We start from the raw sequence: 23211 nt of genomic DNA, 5'->3' as shown, positions 1-23211 counted from the left end.
TAATCTCATTGTAAGATGTGAGGTATCATGTTCTCTATGTAAAAGGGTTTAGAAACTATTCAACATATTCAAGCCCACTAAAATGAATAACTGATAAAAAAATAATAAACCATAAGAGATTACGGGCGCGATTTTTAACAGAAGAGTTTCCAAGTGTGGTCGCGAGCAGGAACTGCTGCGAGCTTCCCGATGCTCGGCCTGGCAAGGCGGTCGCCGCGATAAAATGTTAATTGGTCCACTTAATGAGGCCCCATGAGCTTCACGCCACAAGTGATGGTCCTGCCGGCTGATTTTCCGGGCCTGCACTCACCAGCCTCCCCCCGATAACAAGGTTGAGCAGCACTTAAACCGCTACTGCACAGCCAACCCCACTCAGCTCGCAGACATGCCGCCAAGAAGACCAGCCCCACAATTTGGGGATACTGACCTGGGAAGATTACTGGACTCAGTGGAGGCCAGATGGGATGACCTGTTCTCCGAGGGTCACAGAGGGTCAGCCAGAAGACAGCCAGTGCCGCCTGGGAGGAAGCGACAGTGGGCATCAGCTCGCTAAGTGTGACCAGGAGGACTGGCAACTAGTGCCGGAAGAAGATAAATGACCTCCACCGTGCTGCACGGGTGAGTTGGCACCAGACCCCTGACCCCCTCCCCACCCCACGAGTATGCGCTTGGCATCGCCCCCATCCAGCACCATTCCGTGCAACAGCCCACCCATGTCCAGCAGTGCTGCCAACGCCCCACCCCCCCCACCCCATACTCACCACTGCCTCCGCATACGGGCCATCTCCTCAACATGCCCCCTCCCCCCACCAACTGACCGCTCTTGCTTAAGCGCAATGCTCTTGAGCTCCCTGCAATTCTTTTTCGACTTTTTCTAATGATTGGTGTCCCTGTTAAATGAATGAAATGTTTGAATGAATGGATCTGGATTTATTTTTTTAGGAGTGGCCCTGCCACACAAAAGCTAAATGTCTTATCAGCAAATTACTGCGGATGCTGGAATCTGAAACCAAAACAGAAAATACTGGACAATCTCAGCAGGTCTGACAGCATCTGTGGAGAGAGTCTGGATGACTCTTTGTCAAAGCTAAATGTCTTAGTTTTCCAAGAGTTTTCTTGTCCAGGTGTGAAAATAGGCTAGACCTGCATTAGCATCCTTCACCTCACCGGGTGCTGGGGCCCACACTGATGGATAATCAAGGGGCCAACTGCTTTAGTTTTCTGCTAAAAACTGCTTTATCAGGTGCTAATGCTCAAAGTTTGTGATGCTTGTAACATACTCATGTTCTATTGACCCATTATAAAAATGTTTTTCAAGGTATTTAAGTATTTCTTAAAGACTTTATAAGGCTGTAACTTAAACATACTTTGGTACAGCAGTGTCGCTCTCTCCCTCATAGCTAGATACAGATGTCAGCTAGGTATGGTTGCGACAAGATCTTTCATTGACCACAGAAGTGGTTTCAGCTTAATGATGAAACAGTACAAATATTGCATTTGCCCATTGGACACAGTGGGTGGAATTTATACTCCCCCCCCCCCCCCCCCCCTCGCCTCCTCAGTGTTTGAGGGCCCGATTGGAAGCCCTAAGTGATTGTAGGTCTCTGTCCTCCAATTCCTTACAGATATCAGGATATTGCGGGTGTTGTCAGTCCCGCAGAGGCTGCCCTCGCAGTGCTGGTGGCACCCCAGATGGCCTGATGCTGGAAAAAGCAGCGTTGATGCAGGCTGGAGGCGGCACCCCATGTGCTGGGGTCCTCTGCACACCCTGAAGACCCGGCCGTCCATCAGGCTGAGGAGGAACCTAGAGGTTGATGCCAGCGATGGCCCAAGGCGTACAGAGATGCCACAGGAGACTCTGTCTCAACAAAGAGACACAATGCAGCACTCCGTGGAGTAGGAGGACACCCGCTCCTGATGGCTGCGAAGGTCAATGAAGCCCTGATCTTTTATGCAACTGGTTCATTCCAGGGCTTGAGTGGGGGCTTGTGTGACATTTCCCAAGCTACAGCCCACAAATGCATCTGTGAGGTCACGAATGCTCTGTCTGCCCGGGCACCAGTCTGTATCAACTCTGAGCTGCACCAAGCCCACCAAGATGCCACAGGCACAGGGGGCAATCTATGGCACACATGTCACCTTGCGCATCAGGGAAAATCCTTCATTAACAGGAAAGAGTTCCACTCCCTGAGTGTTTAACTCGTGTGCGACCACTACCGTAGGATCATGAACATGTGTGGCCACTTCGCAGGAATAGTGCAGACAGCAACACCCTGGGACACCCAGAGATCCCCAGTGTCTTCGAAGACCACCCTAGAATGACGGGTTGCCTCTTTAGGGATAAGGGGTACCTGTTAAGGAAATAGTTGGTGATGCCGTCATCTCCTTGGTTGCAGGCTGTGGGTTGGCCCCAGCGCTTCCTTCTTCCTGACGGTGCCCGTAGGGTCCTGGGGGTTTCCATGGGATGGAGGGGCAACTGGAGTGAGTTCCAGAGGCTTCTGAGTCATCTGGCTCTGCCAGTCCTGGTGGCTCTGCATTGTCTGCACCATGGTGTCGACACCCTTAGTAATGGTCCTCAGCGACTGGGCCATTCTCTGCAGTGCCTCAGCAATGTCCACCTGCATCTGAGATATGTCCCTCAGCAACTGGGACATGAAGTCGAGGCCCTCAGCCATGGTCGCCAAACACTGAGCCATGCCTTGGGAACCACCACTCAAGGTGCTGACCTCGTGCTCCAGACGTTCCACTGCGGTCTCCACACAAGACGTTTTGGCCTCGGTGCCACACATTGTTGGCATCACCTTCTGGCTCTAAATTCCGTTGAATATGAGTTGCGATCTCACCAGGGTGGCAGTCGAGAAACACCCTGCCAAGCGCACCCAAAATGACACTTAGGAATTTTTCCGTTAAATCGTGGCCCCTATTTCTTGTTCCATTCCCACCTTTTCCTTGCACCAACATCTTTTTTATTTAATCTCTCCTGCTAACCACTTTTTCATGGACCTTCCCTTTTGTTCTTCTATCTCCCCATTTCCCCATCTCTCTACTTGCATAACGTATGTTATTTCTCCAACTCTCTCCTATTCACCGGAGATAGGTCACTGACCTGAAATTAGCTCTGATTCTCTCTCCACAGATGCTGTCAGACCTGCTGAGTATTTCCAGCATTTTCTGTTTTTATTTCCAATTAATTCAATGTGCATGTTAATTTATGTCACTTGTACCCTTTCTAAACACAGGAAGCTTAATCGGAACTGTAAAAGCATCGGACAGTGATGAAGAGGGAACATCGAATTCTTTTTTGAAATATGCACTCCTTGACCAAGACCCAAAGGTTCCAGAAGACAACATGTTCACTGTTGATGATTTCAGTGGAGAGATTAAACGTTTCAAAGGGCACCTGCAGAAGAAAAATACACCACAATATAATTTAAAAGTCTTAGTAACGGACCTAATTGGAGAGACAGGAGGTCTGTATAAATCTCACCAATCCACAATTTACATGGCCGAGTGTTTGTAGTTATCGACTACACTCAGAGAATCTCAAGGCCTTCTACAATAATTATTTCAGAAATGGCTGGGCATTGGAGATAATTACTCAGACTATCCATTTCTCCCTTTCTGAATAACAATAGATGGGTGACTTCACTTCCTGTATTGAGGTCATCTCTTTGGTGCATTGGCACATGGTGTGAACCCAGCTCCAGTTCTGAATCCTGTTTTAATTGCCACATTTTGATCTATCCCATGTTCTACTCTGGGTTCCTGTGGCTTACTGTTCAACTGAAATGCTTTTCTTCTGGTGGAGGGCAGAGTTGGCAGTGAATTAAATTACCCTTGCCTCAGACATTCTTCATCAGTGTGGTAGATATTCCTGACTAGGCCACCCGGATTTCAATGAGAGAAAGGCGGGCTGGGTTAAACCAGAGTCGCACAAGGAAACAAGTCCTGGTGCCTGGATAGCTTCATCACAACTGTCCGCAGAGGCCTTGGGTTAGGTTTAAAAAAGATCTTGCATCCTGCACAATTCATAATTCAGTAACAGTCCAACATTTCACCCCCTGTACTCTCTGCCCTCTGCCACCTACATCCTAGCCCTGCTCTTGATTCCTGAGCCCTTCTCCTAATCTATAAGTTGAGATCTCATGTATTGGCAAGAGACACATATGTCAGACACAATTTGCTGAAATTTATAGTTGATTGACAGCCGTTCAAATCAAGTTTGGAATATTTCATAATGAAAGCTTTTTGTTTCTTTTTTAGGGCTAACCACTGAATGCATGGTCAATGTCTCTGTTATTGATATCAATGACATGGTCCCAATCTTTGAGCAATCAAAGGTAAAAGTAAAGTACATTTCACCCATGCCTGTAAGATTTGAAGAACTCGGTTGCTGTTGTTTTTTGCAAAATAATGTAGGAGGGGGAGGATCCAGACATCATGGTCTATGTAGGTACCAACAACATAGATGGGACACGTGTTCTTACGAATCACATATTTAGGAAAATAGAGAGGGCTTTGAATTAAACAAGGGCTGAGGGTTCACATTTGTTCAGGTGTAAAGAATCAAGGGGTAGATTCAAGGCAGGAAACTATAATAATATGAGAAATGAGGGTCAGAGAATAGCAGGAAGTGACAGCGAGATAAAACCTAAGAATACATCAATAGTCAAGACTAGATGTTGCAAAGGTAACTGTATCTGAATTTGCATAGCATTCGTACCAAGATAAATGAATTGATTGCACACTTTGAAGTAAATGAATGTGATCTCATAGCCATTACGGAGGCGTGGTTGCAAGACAATAAGGTTTGGGCCCTGAACATTGAGGGGTATATGACTGTTGTTGATCAAGGATGGTATTGGTGCAATAGTTGGAGATGACCTTGGTTTAGGAGATCAGGATGTAAAATCGGTTTGAGCGGAGATGAGGAATAGTAGGAGAAATAAATCATGAGTGAGAGTGGTTTATAATTCCCCTAGCTGTAACTACAATGTAGGACAAAATGTTCAAAAAATATTGGGTGCAATAATTATGGGTGATTTTAATCTACATATAAATTGGCAAAATAAAATTGGCAGCAGTGAAAAGTTCCCAGAATGCTTTCGAGACAGTTTGATCAAGCAACATGTTCTGGAACCACCCAGAGAGCAGGTTGTATCAGACTTTGTATGATGTAATTGGCACGATGAATTAATGACCTCAGAGTGAAGGCACCACTAGATAACAGTGACGACAGCCTGATTGCATTTTACATCTAGTTTGAAAGGGGGAAGGGGGGATCTAAGACTAGAATTTTAAATTTAAATCAGGGCAACTATGAAAGCTGAGCTAGCTGTGGTGGACTGGGATACCAAGCTAGGGGTAGATCAATAAAAAAGCAGTGACAGACATTTAAGGGGAGATTTGCAAATACTCAGAGTAAGTAGATTCCTGCTCTAAAGAACAATCCTAAGGGGAGGGCCCATTTTTCAGGGTTAACTAAAGAAGTTAAGGAAACATCAAACTTAGAAAAAAGCATACAACTGCGCAAAGATGATTGGCAGGACAGATAATTGGTCAGAATGCAAAGAACGGCAGAGAATGATTAAAAGGATAATCAGGGGCGAAATTCTCCCGAAACGGCGCGATGTCTGCCGACTGGCACCCAAAACGGTGCCAATCAGACGGGCATCGCTCCGCATCTTTGGGGGCCGAGCCCCAACATTGAGGGGCTAGGCCGACGCCGGAGGAATTTCCGCCCCGCCAGCTGGCGGAAACGGCCTTTGTTGCCCCGCCAGTTGGCGCGGAAATGACATCTCGGGGCGGCGCATGCGCGGGAGCGTCAGCGGCCGCTGACAGTTTCCCACGCATGCGCAGTGGAGGGAGTCTCTTCCGCCTCCGCCATGGTGGAGTCCGTGGCGGAGGCAGAAGGGAAAGAGTGTCCCCACGGCACAGGCCTGCCCACGGATCGGTGGGCCCTGATCGCGGGCCAGGCCACCGTGGGGGCACCCCCCGGGGCCAGATCGCCCCACGCCCCCCCCAGGACCCCGGAGCCCGCCTGCGCCGCCTTGTCCCGCCGTTCAAAAGGTGGTTTAATCCACGCCGGCGGGACAGGCAATTTATCGGCGGGACTTCGGCCCATCCGGGCCGGAGAATCCAGCAGGGGGGCCCGCCAACCGGCGCGGCCCGATTCCCGCCCCCGCCGAATATCCGGTACCGGAGACTTCGGCAACCGGCGGGGGCGGGATTCACGGCAGCCCCCGGCGATTCTCCGACCCGGCGGGGGGTCGGAGAATGACGCCCCAGGAGTGGGACGATGAGAGAAAGTGAGCTAGAAATGTAAAAATGGATAGCAAGTGTTTGTACGGGTATATAAAAAGGAAAAGAGTGTTGATCCTCTGGAGAGTGAGAATAGGGAGTTAATAGTGGCTAATAAGGAAATGGCAGATGAAATGAAAAATATATTTTGCTTCTGTCTTCATTACGGAGACTACAAAAACATTCCTGTAATAGTTGTAAATCAGGAAGTGGAAGGGTGAGAGGAACTCAGTGAAATGACAGTCACTAGGGAAACTGCACTAAGCAAACTGATGGAACAGCTGACAAGTTGCTAAGTCCTGATGGACTTTACCCTAGTGTCTTAAAAGACGTGGTTAATGAGGTAGTAGATATGCTGGTGTTTACTTTTCAAAATTCGATAGATTCTGGAATGGTTCATAAGAACATAAGAACTAGGAGCAGGAGTAGGCCATCTGGCCCCTCGAGCCTGCTCCACCATTCAATGAGATCATGGCTGATCTTTTGTGGACTCAGCTCCACTTTCCGGCCCGAACACAATAACCCTTAATCCCTTTATTCTAAAAAAAACTATCTATCTTTATCTTAAAAACATTTCATGAAGGAGCCTCTACTGCTTCACTGGGCAATTCTAGTGAATTTTGGTAAATTATCACTAGTGCATTTGCAATTTCCCTAGCCATCTCTTTTAGCACTCTGGGATGCATTCCATCAGGTCCAGGAGACTTGTCTACCTTTAGCCCCATTAGCTTGCCCATCACTACCTCCTTGGTGATAACAATCCTCTCAAGGTCCTCACCTGTCATAGCCTCATTTCCATCAGTCACTGGCATGTTATTTGTGTCTTCCACTGTGAAGACCGACCCAAAAAACCTGTTCAGTTCCTCAGCCATTTCCTCATCTCCCATTATTAAATCTCCCTTCTCATCCTCTAAAGGACCAATATTTACCTTAGCCACTCTTTTTTGTTTTATGTCTCGGAAGTAGAAAATATAACCCCTCTATTCAAGAAGGGAGGAAGATAGATGACAGGAAGCTATAAGCCAGTTAGTTTGATGTCTGTCTTGGGGAGGTGCTCAGAGGAAAGATAAATTGGGCGTGTTTCCTGTTTCATAGAATTTACAGTGCAGAAGGAGGCCATTCGGCCCATCGAGTCTGCACCGGCTCTTGGAAAGAGCAACCCACCCAAGGTCCACATCTCCACCCTATACCTATAACCCAGCAACCCCACCCAACACTATGGGCAATTTTGGACACTAAGGGCAATTTAGCATGGCCAATCCACCTAACCTGCACATATTTGGACTGTGGGAGGATACCGGAGCACCCGGAGGAAACCCACGCACACACGGGGAGGATGTGCAGACTCCGCACAGACAGTGACCCAAGCCGGAATCGAACCTGGGACCCTGGAGCTGTGAAGCAATTGTGCTATCCACAATGCTACCGTGCTGCCGTGTTTCCTCTGGAGTTTAGAAGAGTGAGAGGTGACCTGATTGAAGTATATAAGATCCTGAATGGTCTTGACAAGGTGGATGGGGAAAGGATGTTTCCTCTTGTGGGTGAGTCCAGAACTAGGAGGCACTGTTTTAAAATTAGGCGTCACCCATTTAGGACAGAGATGAGGAGAATTTCTATCTCTCCAAGGTTTGTGCGACTTTGGACTCTGCCTCAGCAGAGGGGTCATTGAATATTTTTAAGGTGGAGCTAAATAGATTCTTGTTAGACAAGGGAATCAAAGATTATCAGGTGTAGATTAGAAAGCAGAATTTGAAGCACTAATAGATTGGCCATGATCTTATTGAATAGCGGAGCAGGTTCATGAGACTTTTTATTTAATTTGTTCATGGGGTGTAGGCGCCGCTGGCTGGGCCAACATTTATTGCCCATCCCTGTGGGCAGTTCAGAGTCAAGCACATTACCATGGGTCTAGAGTCACATGTACCCCTTTTACTTTGTCCTTCTGTTCAATTTCATACAAAGTAGCTGGAGGGCCAGACCAGGTAAGGACTGCAGATTTCCTTCCCTAAAGCACATGAGTTGCTTCACAGCGCCAGGGTCCCAGGTTCGATTCCTGGCTTGGGTCACTGTCTGCGCAGAGTCTGCCCGTTCTCCCTGTGTCTGCGTGGGTTTCCTCCGGGTGCTCCGGTTTCCTCCCCAAGCCCCGAAAGACGTGCTGTTAGGTGAATTGGACACTCTGAATTCTCCCTGTGTACCCGAACAGGCTCCGGAATGTGGCGACTAGAGGCTTTTCACAGTAACTTCATTGCAGTGTTGATGTAAGCCTACTTGTGACAGCAAAGATTATTAGATTATTACAACCCAGGTGGGATTTTACAATAATGGGTTCATAGTCATCATTAGACTTTTAATTCTAGCTGTTTATTGAATTTGAATTTCATCATCTGCCATAGTGGGATTTGAACCCGTGTCCCCAGAGTATTGCTGGTCGAGCGACAATATCACTACGCCATGCCTGCTCTAAGCTCAAGGGGCTGAATGACCTACTTCTGCTCCTGCTTCTTCTGTTTGTATATTTGGCAGGATTTACCCGTCATGCCCTGAGACTGGAAATACTGACCGAAGGTCAACGGACCTTTACATAGTCCATCAGGTTTTTTATCTCGCTCTCAGTGGGTGGAACCGGTACATTTACTCCTTGGATTCTTTAAAATGGATTATTTTTAAAAATAAATTTAGAGTACCCAATAATTTTTCTTCCAATTAAGGGACAATTTAGCGTGGCCAACCCACCTAACCTGCACATCTTCGGGGAGAATGTGCAAACTCCACACGGACAGTGACTCAGGGCCGGGATTTGAACCCGGGTCCTCAGTGCCGTAGTCCCAGTGCTAACCACTGTGCCACGTGCTGCCCCAAAATGGGTTATTTAACAAATATAATCCGATAAGGCAGTCGCTTGACTCATATTTAGTGGGGTTGTTTCTGAAGACAGATTGTTTTCTGAACATTGCGGATTATTGTTTATATTTCTTCAGTCTTTGTGGGGCTGTGTCAACAGTCAAATCTCTGGGGCTGGCTTCTCCGTTTGGGAGATTGTGGGCTGGATTCCCTAATTTTGAGGATGTCCGGAAGAAGTGTCCAATTTTACAATGAAAAAGTCGGTGCCGCCCCCGCACCGATGCTCCGCCCGTTGGTGGTGGGGGGTGGGGGGGGGGGGGGGGGGGGGGGGGGGGGCTAGCAGCCACGCCACGAAAAATCCCAGGCGTTCCCAACAGAAACGGTCGGAGAACTGCCAGGTCCGTGGCCGCACAGGTGCATAGCGACGATCTGCAGCAGTCAGGCAGTACAACATGGCGCCAGTCGCGCGCGGACCCGGCCTGCCAGATTGTGCCTCCCTGTAACCCCCCTCACCACCCCCGGACCATCTCTCACCAGTCCGCCCAGCCCCGCCGAAGCCACCCCCCGGCTAGCGGAGATTCCCACCTTTTTCCCATCCACCTTGTCAAGACCATTCAGGATCTTATTTACTTCAATCAGGTCGCCTCTCACTCTTCTAAACTCCAGAGGAATCAAGCCCAGTCTATCTTTCCTCTGAGCACCTCCCCAAGACAGACATCAAGCTAACTGGCTTATAGCTGAATTGCACCAGTTTCAGGATCCCCTTGGGGTCGTAGAGTGGGATGCAATTCAGTGTTCCATACCATGCAAATTTATGCATGGCATGGAATATGAGGGATTCCCAGGGAATCCCACTATCACGTTGTCATTTTGAGCGGGTGGACCAATAGCGAGATCCTTCGGCCAGCTACCATCCCCCACACCACAAATCAGACCCGAACCCCCCACCACAAATCGGCTATGCCCCCCCACCGCACAGCAAGCTCCCCACTTCTGGATTGCGTGGGCACCCCCAACCCCAATTATGGGGGTGACCCGACCCACCCATCCCAGAGATCCCTGTAATAGGGGGAACCCCCACAGGGATGCTTGTAAACATTGACCACATCAAAGAGACATAAGAGCATTATTCCAAGCGCTAATTGCATTCCAGTCACTCATGGCATGTGATGTAACTGCACTTGCCTCTCTTTGATGTGGTCAATGTTTACGAACCATTTAGACCACGGAACCATGGAAGGATATGATTGAATCAAAGTTGCAGATGGTTTGCAGGAGCTTTCAATCACAGGCCACTGCTAGAAAGCTATAAATGGCTTGCAGCCAAAGGACCTGTGGGAACCAGATGCAAGTCATAGTTGCTCTCCTTCGGGAAATGGACATGTGGAGCTGCAAGGTAAGTACTACAGCTATAATGCTTCCCACTGTCTGGACTGCTCTTTAACTCCCAGGCAGGGGTCCTGTTTCTAGGGTGGGGGGGGGCACTGTGTGGGGGTGGGGGTCTGTGGAGGGGTCCTTTAGTCAGGAGGTCCCTGTGGGGGCTCCCCTATTACAGGGGTCCCTCTGGGGGTCCCCCTCTTACAATGGTCACTGGGAGGTCCCCCTATTACAAGGGTCCCTGGGGGATATCCCTATTACAGGGGTCCCTATGAGGGGTACCCCTATTACAGGGCTCACTGGGGGTCCCCCTATTACAGGGGTCCCTTTGGAGGTCCCCCCATTAAAGGGGATCCTGTGGAGGTCCCCCTATTACAGGGGTCCTGGGTATCCCCCATTACAGGGGCCCCTCTGGGGGACCCCTTTTACAGGGGTTCCTGCGGGGGTCCTCCATTGGAGGGGTTCCTGTGAGGATTCCTCGTATTGCTGGGATCCCTGGGGGGGGTTTCATGTTACACGGGTCCAGTGGGGTGTTCCCCTATTACAGGAGTCCCTGTGGGTGGGTGTGGGTGGTCTGATAGAGAAGGCTTGGGCAGGCAGTGGATTGTTGGGGGAGTGTGTGGCCCTCTGAGGGGCTCAGATGGCCTCTAACAGCGTGAGGTCCACCACATCAGGGTCACAGTGGTAAAAACCACAAGTGGCGCCGGGCCCACTAATTGGATGCAAATGGGTCATTAAGACCCAATTGCATTTATTTACATCCCGCCCCCCCCCGCCGGACTTTGTTCACGCCGCCAGTGAAGATGGGGGTTGGAGCATCGCGTTCCGGTGCCAACCCGGAATTTCCCCCCACGCCCGCTTCTCCGTCCCATTGGGGAACATGATCCAGGCATCCCGGGTTGGACAATTCCGGCCCTAATTAATTTACTTTCCTTTAGGTAGCACAGCAGTAGTCTGCAAGGTTCAACTGAGTTTCTTTCACCGTAACAGCAATCCAATAAAACTCATTGAAATGGTTGAGAACTTTCTGTGTTCACTTGGCCCATTCATATAATTTTCAGTTATCTCATTCAGGGTTAATATATCCTGGGGGTTGGGTGTAACATATTGTTCATTATTCTGAATGTAATATCATCTTTGTAACCATGTGCTTACCTGCTATTGTTTTGTGTTTTGTGTTTTCCAGTACGGTCCCGTCACCTTCACTGAGGATACTCCATTGGACACAGTACTGATAGAAATTCAGGCAACAGATAATGACGAACCTTTCACTGGCAGCTCTGAGATATTGTACAAAGTTACAGAAGGCGATACCAGTGGAACATTCGAAATAAGAACCGATGAAAGCACAAATAGAGGAATAGTGCATCTGGCGAAGGTAAATTTCTGAAAGAAATTCTCACAGCTTCGGTGGTTGCAAAGTAAGTTATGTTTCAAGGGCTGTGTTCGTAGAGTGTTGTTTATCAATATTTTCCTGATGATCGGCCCCTGGATAAACCAAGTCCTATATTGTGACACATGAGCTAATGTTAGGGCGTACAATATGATACTTTGAACCTTTAGTTCTTGCGTAATTATATTTCCTTTTCGCTATTTTTGTCTTTCTGTACCACATGCAGTGCCATAAAAAAATCAACGAACAAACGCACGAGGCAAATTAAGAACTATTTGTAAAGCAGTTAAGTAAAATAGCTTCTTCTAGAATGGAACCTAGTTCTGGCTCAACATGCCTCTCTATCCAGCCCGCCAACCCTCTCTATCCAGCCCGGCAGCCCTCTCTATCCAGCCCGCCAGCCCTCTCTATCCAGCCCGCCAGCACTCTCTATCCAGCCCGCCAGCCCTCTCTATCCAGCCCGCCAGCCCTCTCTATCCAGCCCGCCAGCCCTATCTATCCAGCCCGCCAGGCCTCTCTATCCAGCCCGCCAACCCTCTCTATCCAGCCCGGCAGCCCTATCTATCCAGCCCGCCAGGCCTCTCTATCCAGCCCGCCAACCCTCTCTATCCAACCCGCCAGCCCTCTCTATCCAGCCCGCCAGCCCTATCTATCCAGCCCGCCAGGCCTCTCTATCCAGCCCGCCAACCCTCTCTATCCAACCCGCCAGCCCTCTCTATCCAGCCCGCCAGCCCTATCTATCCAGCCCGCCAGGCCTCTCTATCCAGCCCGCCAGCCCTCTCTATCCAGCCCTCTCTATCCAGCCCGCCAGCCCTCTCTATCCAGCCCGCCAGCCCTCTCTATCCAGCCCGCCAGCCCTCTCTATCCAGCCCGCCAGCCCTCTCTATCCAGCCCTCCTGCCCTCTCTATCCAGCCCGCCAGCACTCTTTATCCAGCCTGCCGTGCCTCTCTATCCAGCCTGCCAGCCCTCTTTATCCAGCCCGCCAGCCCTCTCTATCCATCCCGCCAGCCCTCTCTATCCAGCCCGCCAGCCCTCTCTATCCAGCCCTCTCTGTCCAGCCCGCCAGCCCTCTCTATCCAGCCCGCCAGCCCTCTCTATCCAGCCCGCCAGCCCTCTCTATCCAGCACGCCATGCCTCTCTATCCATCCCGCCAGCCCTCTCTATCCAGCCCGCCAGCCCTCTCTATCCAGCCGCCAGCCCTCTCTATCCAGCCCGCCAGCCCTCTCTGTCCAGCACGCCATGCCTCTCTATCCATCCCGCCAGCCCTCTCTATCCAGCCCGCCAGCCCTCTCTATCCAGCCCGCCAGCCCTCTCTATCCAGCCCGCCAGCCCTCTCTATCCAACCCGCCAGCCATCTGTATCCAGCCCGCCAGCCCTCTCTGTCCAGCACGCCGTGCCTCTCTATCCAGCCTGCCAGCCCTCTCTATCCAGCCCGCCAGCCCTCTCTATCCAGCCCGCCAGCCCTCTCTATCCAGCCCGCCAGCCCTCTCTATCCAGCCCGCCAGCCCTCTCTATCCAGCCCGCCAGCCCTCTCTGTCCAGCCTGCTAGCCCTCTCTATCCAGCCCGCCAGCCCTCTCTATCCAGCCCGCCAGCCCTCTCTATCCAGCCCGCCAGCCCTCTCTATCCAACCCGCCAGCCCTCTGTATCCAGCCCGCCAGCCCTCTCTATCCAGCCCGCCAGCCCTCTCTATCCAGCCCGCCAGCCCTCTCTATCCAGCCCGCCAGCCCTCTCTGTCCAGCCTGCTAGCCCTCTCTATCCAGCCCGCCAACCCTCTCTGTCCAGCACGCCAGCCCTCTCTATCCAGCCCGCCAGCCCTCTCTATCCAACCCGCCAGCCCTCTGTATCCAGCCCGCCAGCCCTCTCTGTCCAGCACGCCGTGCCTCTCATCCAGCCTGCCAGCCCTCTCTATCCAGCCCGCCAGCCCTCTCTATCTAGCCCGCCAGCCCTCTCTATCCAGCCCGCCAGCCCTCTCTATCCAGCCCGCCAGCCCTCTCTATCCAGCCCGCCAGCCCTCTCTATCCAGCCCGCCAGCCCTCTCTATCCAGCCCGGCAGCCCCCTCTATCCAGCACGCCATGCCTCTCTATCCAGCCCGCCAGCCCTCTCTATCCAGCCCGCCAGCCTTCTCTATCCAGCCCGCCAGCCCTCTCTATCCAGCCCGCCAGCCCTCTGTATCCAGCCCGCCAGCCCTCTCTATCCAGCCCGCCAGCCCTCTCTGTCCAGCACGCCATGCCTCTCTATCCAGCCCGCCAGCCCTCTCTATCCAGCACGCCATGCCTCTCTATCCAGCCCGCCAGCCCTCTCTATCCAGCCCGCCAGCCCTCTCTATCCAGCCCGGCAGCCCTCTCTATCCAGCCCGCCAGCCCTCTGTATCCAGCCCGCCAGCCCTCTCTGTCCAGCACGCCAACCCTCTCTATCCAGCCCGCCAGCCCTCTCTGTCCAGCCCGCCAGCCCTCTGTATCCAGCCCGCCAGCCCTCTCTGTCCAGCACGCCAACCCTCTCTATCCAGCCCGCCAGCCCTCTCTATCCAGCCCGCCAGCCCTCTCTATCCAGCACGCCAGCCCTCTCTATCCAGCCCGGCAGCCCTCTCTATCCAGCCCGCCAGCCCTCTGTATCCAGCCCGCCAGCCCTCTCTGTCCAGCACGCCATGCCTCTGTATCCAGCCCGCCAGCCCTCTCTGTCCAGCACGCCATGCCTCTCTATCCAACCCGCCAGCCCTCTCTATCCAGCCCGCCAGCCCTCTCTATTCTGACCCTCGGACCCAGTGTTCGAAATGCCAGTAAGTGGAATGGAAGATTCTACAAGGAGCAGCTCCACCAGTTTCTCCGCCTTGTTTGTCACTGATAGGCTTACAACTGTGAAACATTAGCCTGAGGCCTGACCACAAGGGCTGTGGTGAGTGGAGGAGAAAGAGAGATTTTCAGTGGGGGCGAGAAAGAAAGAGAGAGAGATTGCCTGCCAGACTGGGGGGAGCGAGAGACTGGCTGCTGGGTACGTGGACGAGAGAGAGAGAGAGAGAAAGAGGGAGAGAGACTGTCTGCTGAGAGCAGGGGAAGGAGAGAGATACTGTGGGTTGGGGTGGGAGAGAGAGCGGGTGTATGTGAATGAAATGCTCCTTTACCTGAAATGAATGTTTAGGGCCTTGAATGGTAAAGGGGCAGGTGTTGCACCTTCTGCGATTACATGAGAAGGGGCTGAAGATTTGGGGATGATGGAGAAGTGAACCAGGGTGTCACCGAGGGATTGGTCCCAGTGGAACACTGACAGGTGGGCGGGGGGTGGATGGGGAGGGAGGGCACGGGCAGTGAGAGGAGGGAAGATGTGTTTGGTGGTGGCATCATGCTGCAGTTGGCGTAAATGGTGAAGGATGAGCCCGGTGGAGTGAAACGTGGAGACAAGGGGGACCCCATTGTGGTTCTGTGAGGGAGGTGAAGGGGTGGGGGAAGAGGTGCTGGAAATGGGTTGAACTAGTTTGAGTGCCTGGAAACCAATGGGGGGGAGGGGGGGTGCGGGTGCAAGGGGACCTCAGTTAAGGAAAAACACACACATGCCAGAAGTGCCATTTTTTAATATCTGTAACATTATTCATTCCTATGCAATCCCCTCCCCCATCCCCACTGCGCCACCTGTCACTTCTTCTTTCATTTTGCTTTCCCTGCGCATTGATCTTTGACTTCATAGAGTCCACAGACTCCCTACAGTGTAGAAGGGGGCCATTCAGCCCATTGAGTCCACACTGACCCTCCGAAAGTGCATTCTACCCAGGGTCAATCCCCGCCGTATCCTCAGAATCCCACGCATTAATCATGGCCAATCCACCGAACCTGCACATCTTTGAATACTAAGGGGCAATTGTAGACTGGTCAATCACCTAACCTGCAAATCATTTGGACAGTGGGAGCAAACCACAGCACCAGGAGGAAACCCACGCAGACACGGGGAGAACCGTCCACACAGACAATCACCAATGGCGGGAATCAAGCCCAGATCCCTGGCGCTGTGAGGCAGCAGTGATCACCTCTGTGCCACCGTGCCACCCTTTAACACATTCTGCTCTTTTACCTTTATACCATTGTGAGCATTTTCCATAGCCCTTCACACTTCCATTCATATTTCCTCGGTCTCATGATCGACACATCTTTGTTGTAATCTCTCCTAGTGCCCACCAACATTTTACCCAACACCACTTCACATGATTCATTGATTTTGGTGTGAAGCGGTGTTGGATAAAATATTTTGTGCCACTGAAGTCATATGTAGATCAGATGGTTCTTATGTAATCAACAATTCAGAAAACAATTATTCTAAAATGTAAATCTGCAACTTTTATTTTAAATCAAGGGTGATGTAAACTAGTTCATACAGCATCACCAAGTAAATCCTCAGTGCCAAGTGTAACTTCAGGGTGCAAAGCCAAGAGGTGGTTAGCACTTCTCCAGAGACATCTTGTTATGAATCACTTATCTTCTCTTCTACGTTCCCTGGTTGCCAGTTATGAAGGCAAGGCAGTAATTGAGGATCAAGTCTTATCCAGTTATTTAGCTAGGGATCATAAGTAGTGGAAGAACATTCAGATAAAGAGAATATAAGAATTAGTTAGGTAAAACCTATCTTTGTTTTATCAGTGAATATCTGTTATTACATTTACTGAATACAACACATCAAATGAATTAATGTAAAATTTGATATGTGAACTTAAAAGAGATAGTCGAACCTTACCTCTCTTTAGGAATGGTGAGACTCAATCTGTACTGTGTCACTTAATTGTTTCTACTGCTTCTTTTCCATTAGCCATTCAACTTTGAAGAATATTCGTTCTATAATTTAACAATCAGTGCCACAAATCCAGAACCACTAGTAAAAGGAGTGGAGTACAACTCCAGCTCGTTCGCCTTCCTGATCATTAATGTGACCGATAATGATGAACCACCACAGTTCTCACAGAATTTATATCACAAATGGTTATTCGAGAATGCATCCAAAGGTGACAGCGTGCTTATACTGGAAGCCAAAGACCCTGAAGGTGGTGAAGTGAGGTACTAAATGGTCAGATACTGCTTACTAAAACATACGTAAACATGCACACAAGTACAATGCGAGCGGTTATACAGGACCACAGGTTTGTAGAAGTGGACATGGATGGTTAGCATTCGACATATTTAAGAATTATTGTTGAGAAAGTTGAGAGAAGAGCCAAAGCCTTAGTAAAAGTAGCCGATGATACATTGTCTACTTGATTGCAATCCAATGAATTACGATCAGTATTGGTATGATCCTAGCTGATGTTATTACTGTATAAGTCAGATCTCAGAATGAAACCTGGCTCAATAGATCCTGGGCGGGATTCTCTCATCCTGGTGCCGGGCCAGACAATCGCCGCGACAGGCGCGAATTGCACCACGCCACCCCGATGCTGGGACACGATTCTCCGGAGAGCGGAGAATCGACGCCATTGGCGCCAGCGTGATTGGCGTGGCACCTGTCGGGGGCGGCTCAACAGGGCCCCCCCCCGGTGATTCTCCACCCGGGATGTGCCGAGCGGCTGTACCAAAAAACCCGAGTCCCGCCGGCGCCGTTCTAACCTGGTCTTACCTGGCGGGACCTCGGCGTGGAACGATCCAGGGGCGGCCTGTGGGGGAGGGGGGGGGAGGGGGGGGGGCGAGGGGGGGAAGGTGGGGTCCGACCCCAGGGTGGGGCTCCACTGTGGCCTGGCCCACGATCGGGGCCCACTGATCGGTGGGCCGGCCTCTCGGGCTGGGGGCCTCCTTTGTTCCGCGCCGGCCCCTGTGGCCCTGTGCCATGTTGAGTCGGGGCCGGCGTGGAGAAGGGAGACACCGCACACGTGCGAAAATTGCGCCGGTCCCACTGCGCATGCGCGGACCCGCGGCACCCATCTGACGCTGGGACCGGCAGCTGGAGCGGCGTGGGTCACTCCAGTGCCATGCCGGCCCCCTGTAGGGGCCAGAATTGCTGATCCTGAGGCCATGTTGACGCCATCTGGAAATGCGACAGCGTTTACGACGGCGTCAACACTTAGCCTCAGGATCAGAGAATCCCACCCCCTAACTTTTATTTTTTTCATGGAAATTGTGGAGATAAGGGGCGTCATTCTCCGACCCCCTGCCGGGTCGGAGAATGGCCGTTGGCCGCCGCGAATCCCGCCCCCGCCCCCGCCGAAGTCTCCGGTACCGGAGATTGGGCGGGGGCGGGAATCGGGCCGCGCCGGTTGGCGGGACCCCCCGTTCAATTCTCCGGCCCGGATGGGCCGAAGTCCCGCCCAGAAATTGCCTGTCCCGCTGGCGTAAATCAAACCTGGTATTTACCGGCAGGACCAGGCGGCGTGGGCGGGCTCCAGGGTCCTGGGGGGGGGGGCGCGGGGCGATCTGACCCCGGGGGGTGCCCCCATGGTGGCCTGGCCCGCGATCGGGGCCCACCGATCCGCGGGCGGGCCTGTGCCGTGGGGGCACTCTTTCCCTTCCGCCTTCGCCACGGCCTCCACCATGGCGGAGGCGGAAGAGACTCTCCCCACTGCGCATGCGCGGGAAACTGACAGCAGCCGCTGACGCTCCCGCGCACGCGCCGCATTTCCGCGCCAGCTGGCGGGGCAACAAACGCCATTTCCGCCAGCTGGCGGGGCGGAAATCCCTCCGGCGTCGGCCTAGCCCCTCAATGTTGGGGCTAGGCCGCCAAAGATGCGGAGCATTCCGCACCTTTGGGCCGGCGCGATGCCCGTCTGATTGGCGCCGTCTTTGGCGCCAGTCGGCGGACATCCCGCCGTTGGGGGAGAATTTCTCCCAAGCTACTGAACAAATTCACAGGAGTCTGTTGATGAACCTTTAGCACATAGAATAAAACTCTTCTTAAAGAAGAAGAATGATCGATATTACACCAGATAAAAACCGCAAGAAGGTGATTCAAATATTCACGATTTCTTCACCCCAGCTATAACTTTACTGCCTCATGCAAAGTCAGGAAGATAAAACAATTTACCACATCTATTTTGTACTCTAATCTTTAGGGTAAGTACATGAGAACCAACAAGGGATCTGTGGCCAGACACTCCACACTCCAAAGTAAATGACAGATGTGACCAAAGCAGATTCTATGGATTTCTCAACAATCCACTCAGGCATTTGTCAGACTGACTGCCAATCAATCTCATTGAAACTATATATTTCCATTGAAGGTTTCCAATCTCCAAGTTCGAAGAATTTACCTTGGAATTCTCGCCAAAAATACTTCCCCTCAGACAGCTTCAACAAGGATCCAACTCTGGGTTTCAATCTTGTCTTTCTATGATCTTAACCCCTGGATCTCCGTGTGCACTCAAGCTTCATCTTCTAAGCACACAGCTATACCAAGCAGAACACCGATACTCCAAAAGGCCTGCAGCACAGAGTCGCAAACCTTGGGCTGCCTCTTTGGATCTTCAGGGCTTCTCTCTCAAGCCCACTTTGCTTCAAGTCTGCTCTCTGCAGATATTTTTCTCATAGTCTATTTCTCTTCTCTTTTCTTTCAATTTTGCCTAACAGGATCTGTTGCTCAGTTTTGCCCTCGTTCCTTACCTAGGATTGTCTTCTGGGACATCCTTCTGTCTCATTCCCTTGTTTGGGACCTTCTTCTTGAGTTTTGGCAATCACCCTGTCCCCCTTCCCATGCCCTGCTCCCTGGGACACCTTCACTGCAATGTCATTCCTCGTCAGTAAGAAGTCTTACAACACCAGGTTAAAGTCCAACAGATTTGTTTCAAATCACTAGCTTTCGGAGCGCAGCTCCTTCCTCAGATGAATGAAGAGGTAGGTTCCAGAAACATATATATAGACAAAGTCAAAGATGCAAGATGATACTCTGAATCAGAGCATTTGCTGGTAATTAAGTCTTTACAGATCCAGAGAGAGGGGTAAGCCCTCTCGACGGCATTGCTGCAACAGCCTCAGTACTCAACACCGAACTGCCAATCTCCAGACGCAATTCTGCAACTCATCTGCTTCATTCTGGATCACAACGTCGTCACATTCAACAACAAGTTCTTCATCCAGACACATGGAACAGCCACGGGGACCAAATTCGCACCTCAATATGCCAACATCTTCATGCACAAGTTTGAACAAGACCTCCTCACCGCACAGGACCTTCAACTGACGTTATACACCAGATACATCGAAGACATTTTTTCCTTCGGACCCACGGCGAAGAATCACTGAAACGACTACACGATGACATCAATAAGTTCCATCCCACCATCAGACTCACCATGGACTACTCTCCAAAATCGGTTGTATTCTTGGACACACTCATCTCCATCAAGGACGGTTACCTCAGCACTTTGCTTTACCGCAAACCCACGGATAACCTCACGATGCTCCACTTCTCCAGCTTCCACCCTAAACACATTAAAAAGCCATCCCTTATGGACAAGCCCTCCGTATACACAGGATCTGCTTAGACGAGGAGGAGCGTAACAGACATTTACAGACGCTGAAAGATGCCCTTGTACGAACCGGATATGGCGCTCGACTCATTGATCGACAGTTCCAACGCGCCACAGCAAAAAACCGCACCAACCTCCTCAGAAGACAAACACAGGACACAAACGACAGAATACCCTTCGTCGTCCAGTACTGCCCCGTAGCGGAGAAACTACAACATCTTCTTCGTAGCCTTCAACACGTCATTGATGAAGACGAACATCTTGCCAAGGTCATCCCCACTACTTGCCTTCAAACAACCGCGCAACCTCAAACAAACCATTGTTTGCAGCAAACTACCCAGCCTTCAGAACAGCGACCACGACACCACACACCCTGCCATGGCAATCTCTGCAAGACGTGCCAGATCATCGACATGGGTCCAACATAACACGTGAGAACACCACCCACCAGGTACGCAGTACATACTCGTGCGACTCGGCCAATGTTGTCTACCTCATACGCTGCACGAAAGGATGTCCCGAAGCGTGGTACATTGGCGAGACCATGCAGATCTGCGACAATGGATGAACGGACATCGCGCGACAATCGCCAGTCAGGAATGTTCCCTTCCAGTTGGGGAACACTTTAGCAATCAAGGGCATTCAGCCTCTGATCTTCTGATCTTTGGGTAAGAGTTCTCCAAGGCAGCCTTCAGGACATGTGAGAACGCAGAATCGCCAAGCAGAAACTTACAGCCAAGTTCCGCACACATGAGTATGGCCTCAACCGGGACATTGGATTCATGTCGCATTACATTCACCCCCCACCATCTAGCTGGCCTGGGTTTGCAAAATCCTACCAACTGTCCTGCCTTGAGACAATTCACACCTCTTTAATCTGGGATTACCCCTCTCTCTGGATCTGTAAAGACTTAATTACCTGCAAATGCTCGCATTCAAAGTATCGTCTTGCATCTTTGCCTTTGTCTATATATATGTTTCTGGAACCTACCTCTTCATTCATCTGAGGAAGGAGCAGTGCTCCGAAAGCTAGTAATTTGAAACAAACCTGTTGGACTTTAACCTGGTGTTGTAAGACTTCTTTTACTGTGCTCACCCCAGTCCAACGCCGGCATCTCCACATCATTCCTCTTCAGGTCACCTGTCCTGCAGTTTCATGCTGCCTCACATTTCCTCTTCTGCGCTTGCATGCAGGGCATTTGTGGCCTCTTTTACGGCTGGCACATTTGTGAAATCAACAAACTGCACATGTGCAGCCATCACCCGGGTGGTGCATGTGCAGGAGGCCCAAGACCTCCTGGGAAATGTAGCATTGCCCCCCAAACGCTCCATTTTGGATTGTCAGTTAAGGTAAGTATTGGCCTCACCACAATATATAAATTGTTTTGAACAGTAGAGGAGCAAGAATTGACACAGGCGATTAAATAGTTGATGGTCCATTTCTGTTGAAACCATGCCACCTATGGAATTTAACAGATTAAATAAATAGGAACGTTGGCCATTCAGTTTAATGACATTGCCATTTTATTACCTGAGGGAGATGGAATTGGGTTAAGTATTCTCGTCTGGGGGCAGCACAGTTGCACAGTGGTTAGCACTGCTGCCTACAGCGCTGAGGACCCGGTTTCGATCCCAGCCCTGGGTCACTGTCCATGTGGAGTTTGCACATTCTCCCCATGTCTGCGTGGGTTTCACCCCCACAACCCAAAGATGTGCAGTTTAGATGGATTGGCCACGCTAAATTGCCCCTTAATGGAAGCAAAAAATAATTGGGCACTGTAAGTTTATTTTAAAAGAGCATTTTAGTCTGTACTATATTTGTTTAGTTGCCTGGAGATTTATTTTGGGGTTAGGAAGAATTATCTCCTTTTCATAGATTATCATAGAATTTACAGTGCAGAAAGAGGCCATTCGGCCCATCGAGTCTGCACCGGCTCTTTGAAAGAGCACCCTACCAAGCTCACACCTCCACCCTATCCCCATAACCCAGTAACCCCACCCAACACTAAGGGCAATTTTGGACACTAAGGGCAATTTAGCATGGCCAATCCACCTAACCTGCACATCTTTGGACTGTGGGAGGAAACCGGAGCACCGGGAGGAAACCCACGCACACACGGGGAGAACGTGCAGACTCCGCACAGACAGTGACCCAAGCCGGGAATCGAACCTGGGACCCTGGAGCTGTGAAGCAATTGTGCTAACCACTATGCTACCATGCTGCCCTTTTGGAGCTTGTTCCTGTTTCACCTCCTTCAACAAAATAAATACAGTTAGCAAGATTCCCTCACTGCAGATTGCTGAAAGGGCAACAGAAGAAACTAAATGACTTTGTGCTGAAGTTAAAAAAGACACCGTCACAGATACAGGGTGGAATTTCCCAGTGAGTGGGCAAACTTTGTTGGTGGGAGGCCAAAAATCTGTTTTCCAATAATGGGTTGGGCTGTTGGAATTGCGTTGTCAAGACTTTAAGGCGGGTTAACGACGGATCGAGCTTTCAGACGAACAAGGTTGGGAACCTCATTTGCATGCATTAGCATCTCATGCATGCTCATTATAAGGCCACCTCACTGGAAATCAGTTCATCCTCCAAATTAAATTCCCTGCCAGTGAGAATTTTGTGCTCAGTTTTACGACTGTATGTAAGGGATATGCAGCCGGCGCGCCTCACTTCATGCATGAGGTCAGTGGATGCTGCTTTCGCCTTGCTGTAGAGTGTTCAGAGTCTCAGTCATATTGGGCACTGGTGGTAGAAGCTGGTAGTATTGTCACGAGTAGGCTTACATTAACACTGCAATGAGGTTCCTGTGAAAAGCCCCCAGTCACCACATTCCAATGTCTGTTTGGGTACACAGAGGGAGAATTCAGA

The 23211-nt window shown here is 50.8% G+C and overlaps 1 protein-coding gene across 1 annotated transcript in view; it reads left to right on the top strand.

Annotated features, from left to right (window-relative positions):
• The window catches only part of cdh17 (cadherin 17, LI cadherin (liver-intestine)), a 170470-nt gene that overhangs the window by 100707 nt on the left and 46552 nt on the right, over nt 1–23211 (top strand). Inside the window, exons 10-13 of the mRNA XM_072468031.1 lie at nt 3240–3470; nt 4264–4340; nt 11705–11896; nt 16703–16947. Of these exons, the coding sequence (XP_072324132.1) occupies nt 3240–3470; nt 4264–4340; nt 11705–11896; nt 16703–16947 (745 nt within the window). The remainder of the gene's footprint in view (nt 1–3239; nt 3471–4263; nt 4341–11704; nt 11897–16702; nt 16948–23211) is intronic.

The sequence above is a fragment of the Scyliorhinus torazame genome, chromosome 11 (genome assembly GCF_047496885.1).
Source record: "Scyliorhinus torazame isolate Kashiwa2021f chromosome 11, sScyTor2.1, whole genome shotgun sequence".
NCBI classification, from domain to species: domain Eukaryota; kingdom Metazoa; phylum Chordata; class Chondrichthyes; order Carcharhiniformes; family Scyliorhinidae; genus Scyliorhinus; species Scyliorhinus torazame.
This window is presented reverse-complemented; position numbering and strand designations above follow the sequence as displayed.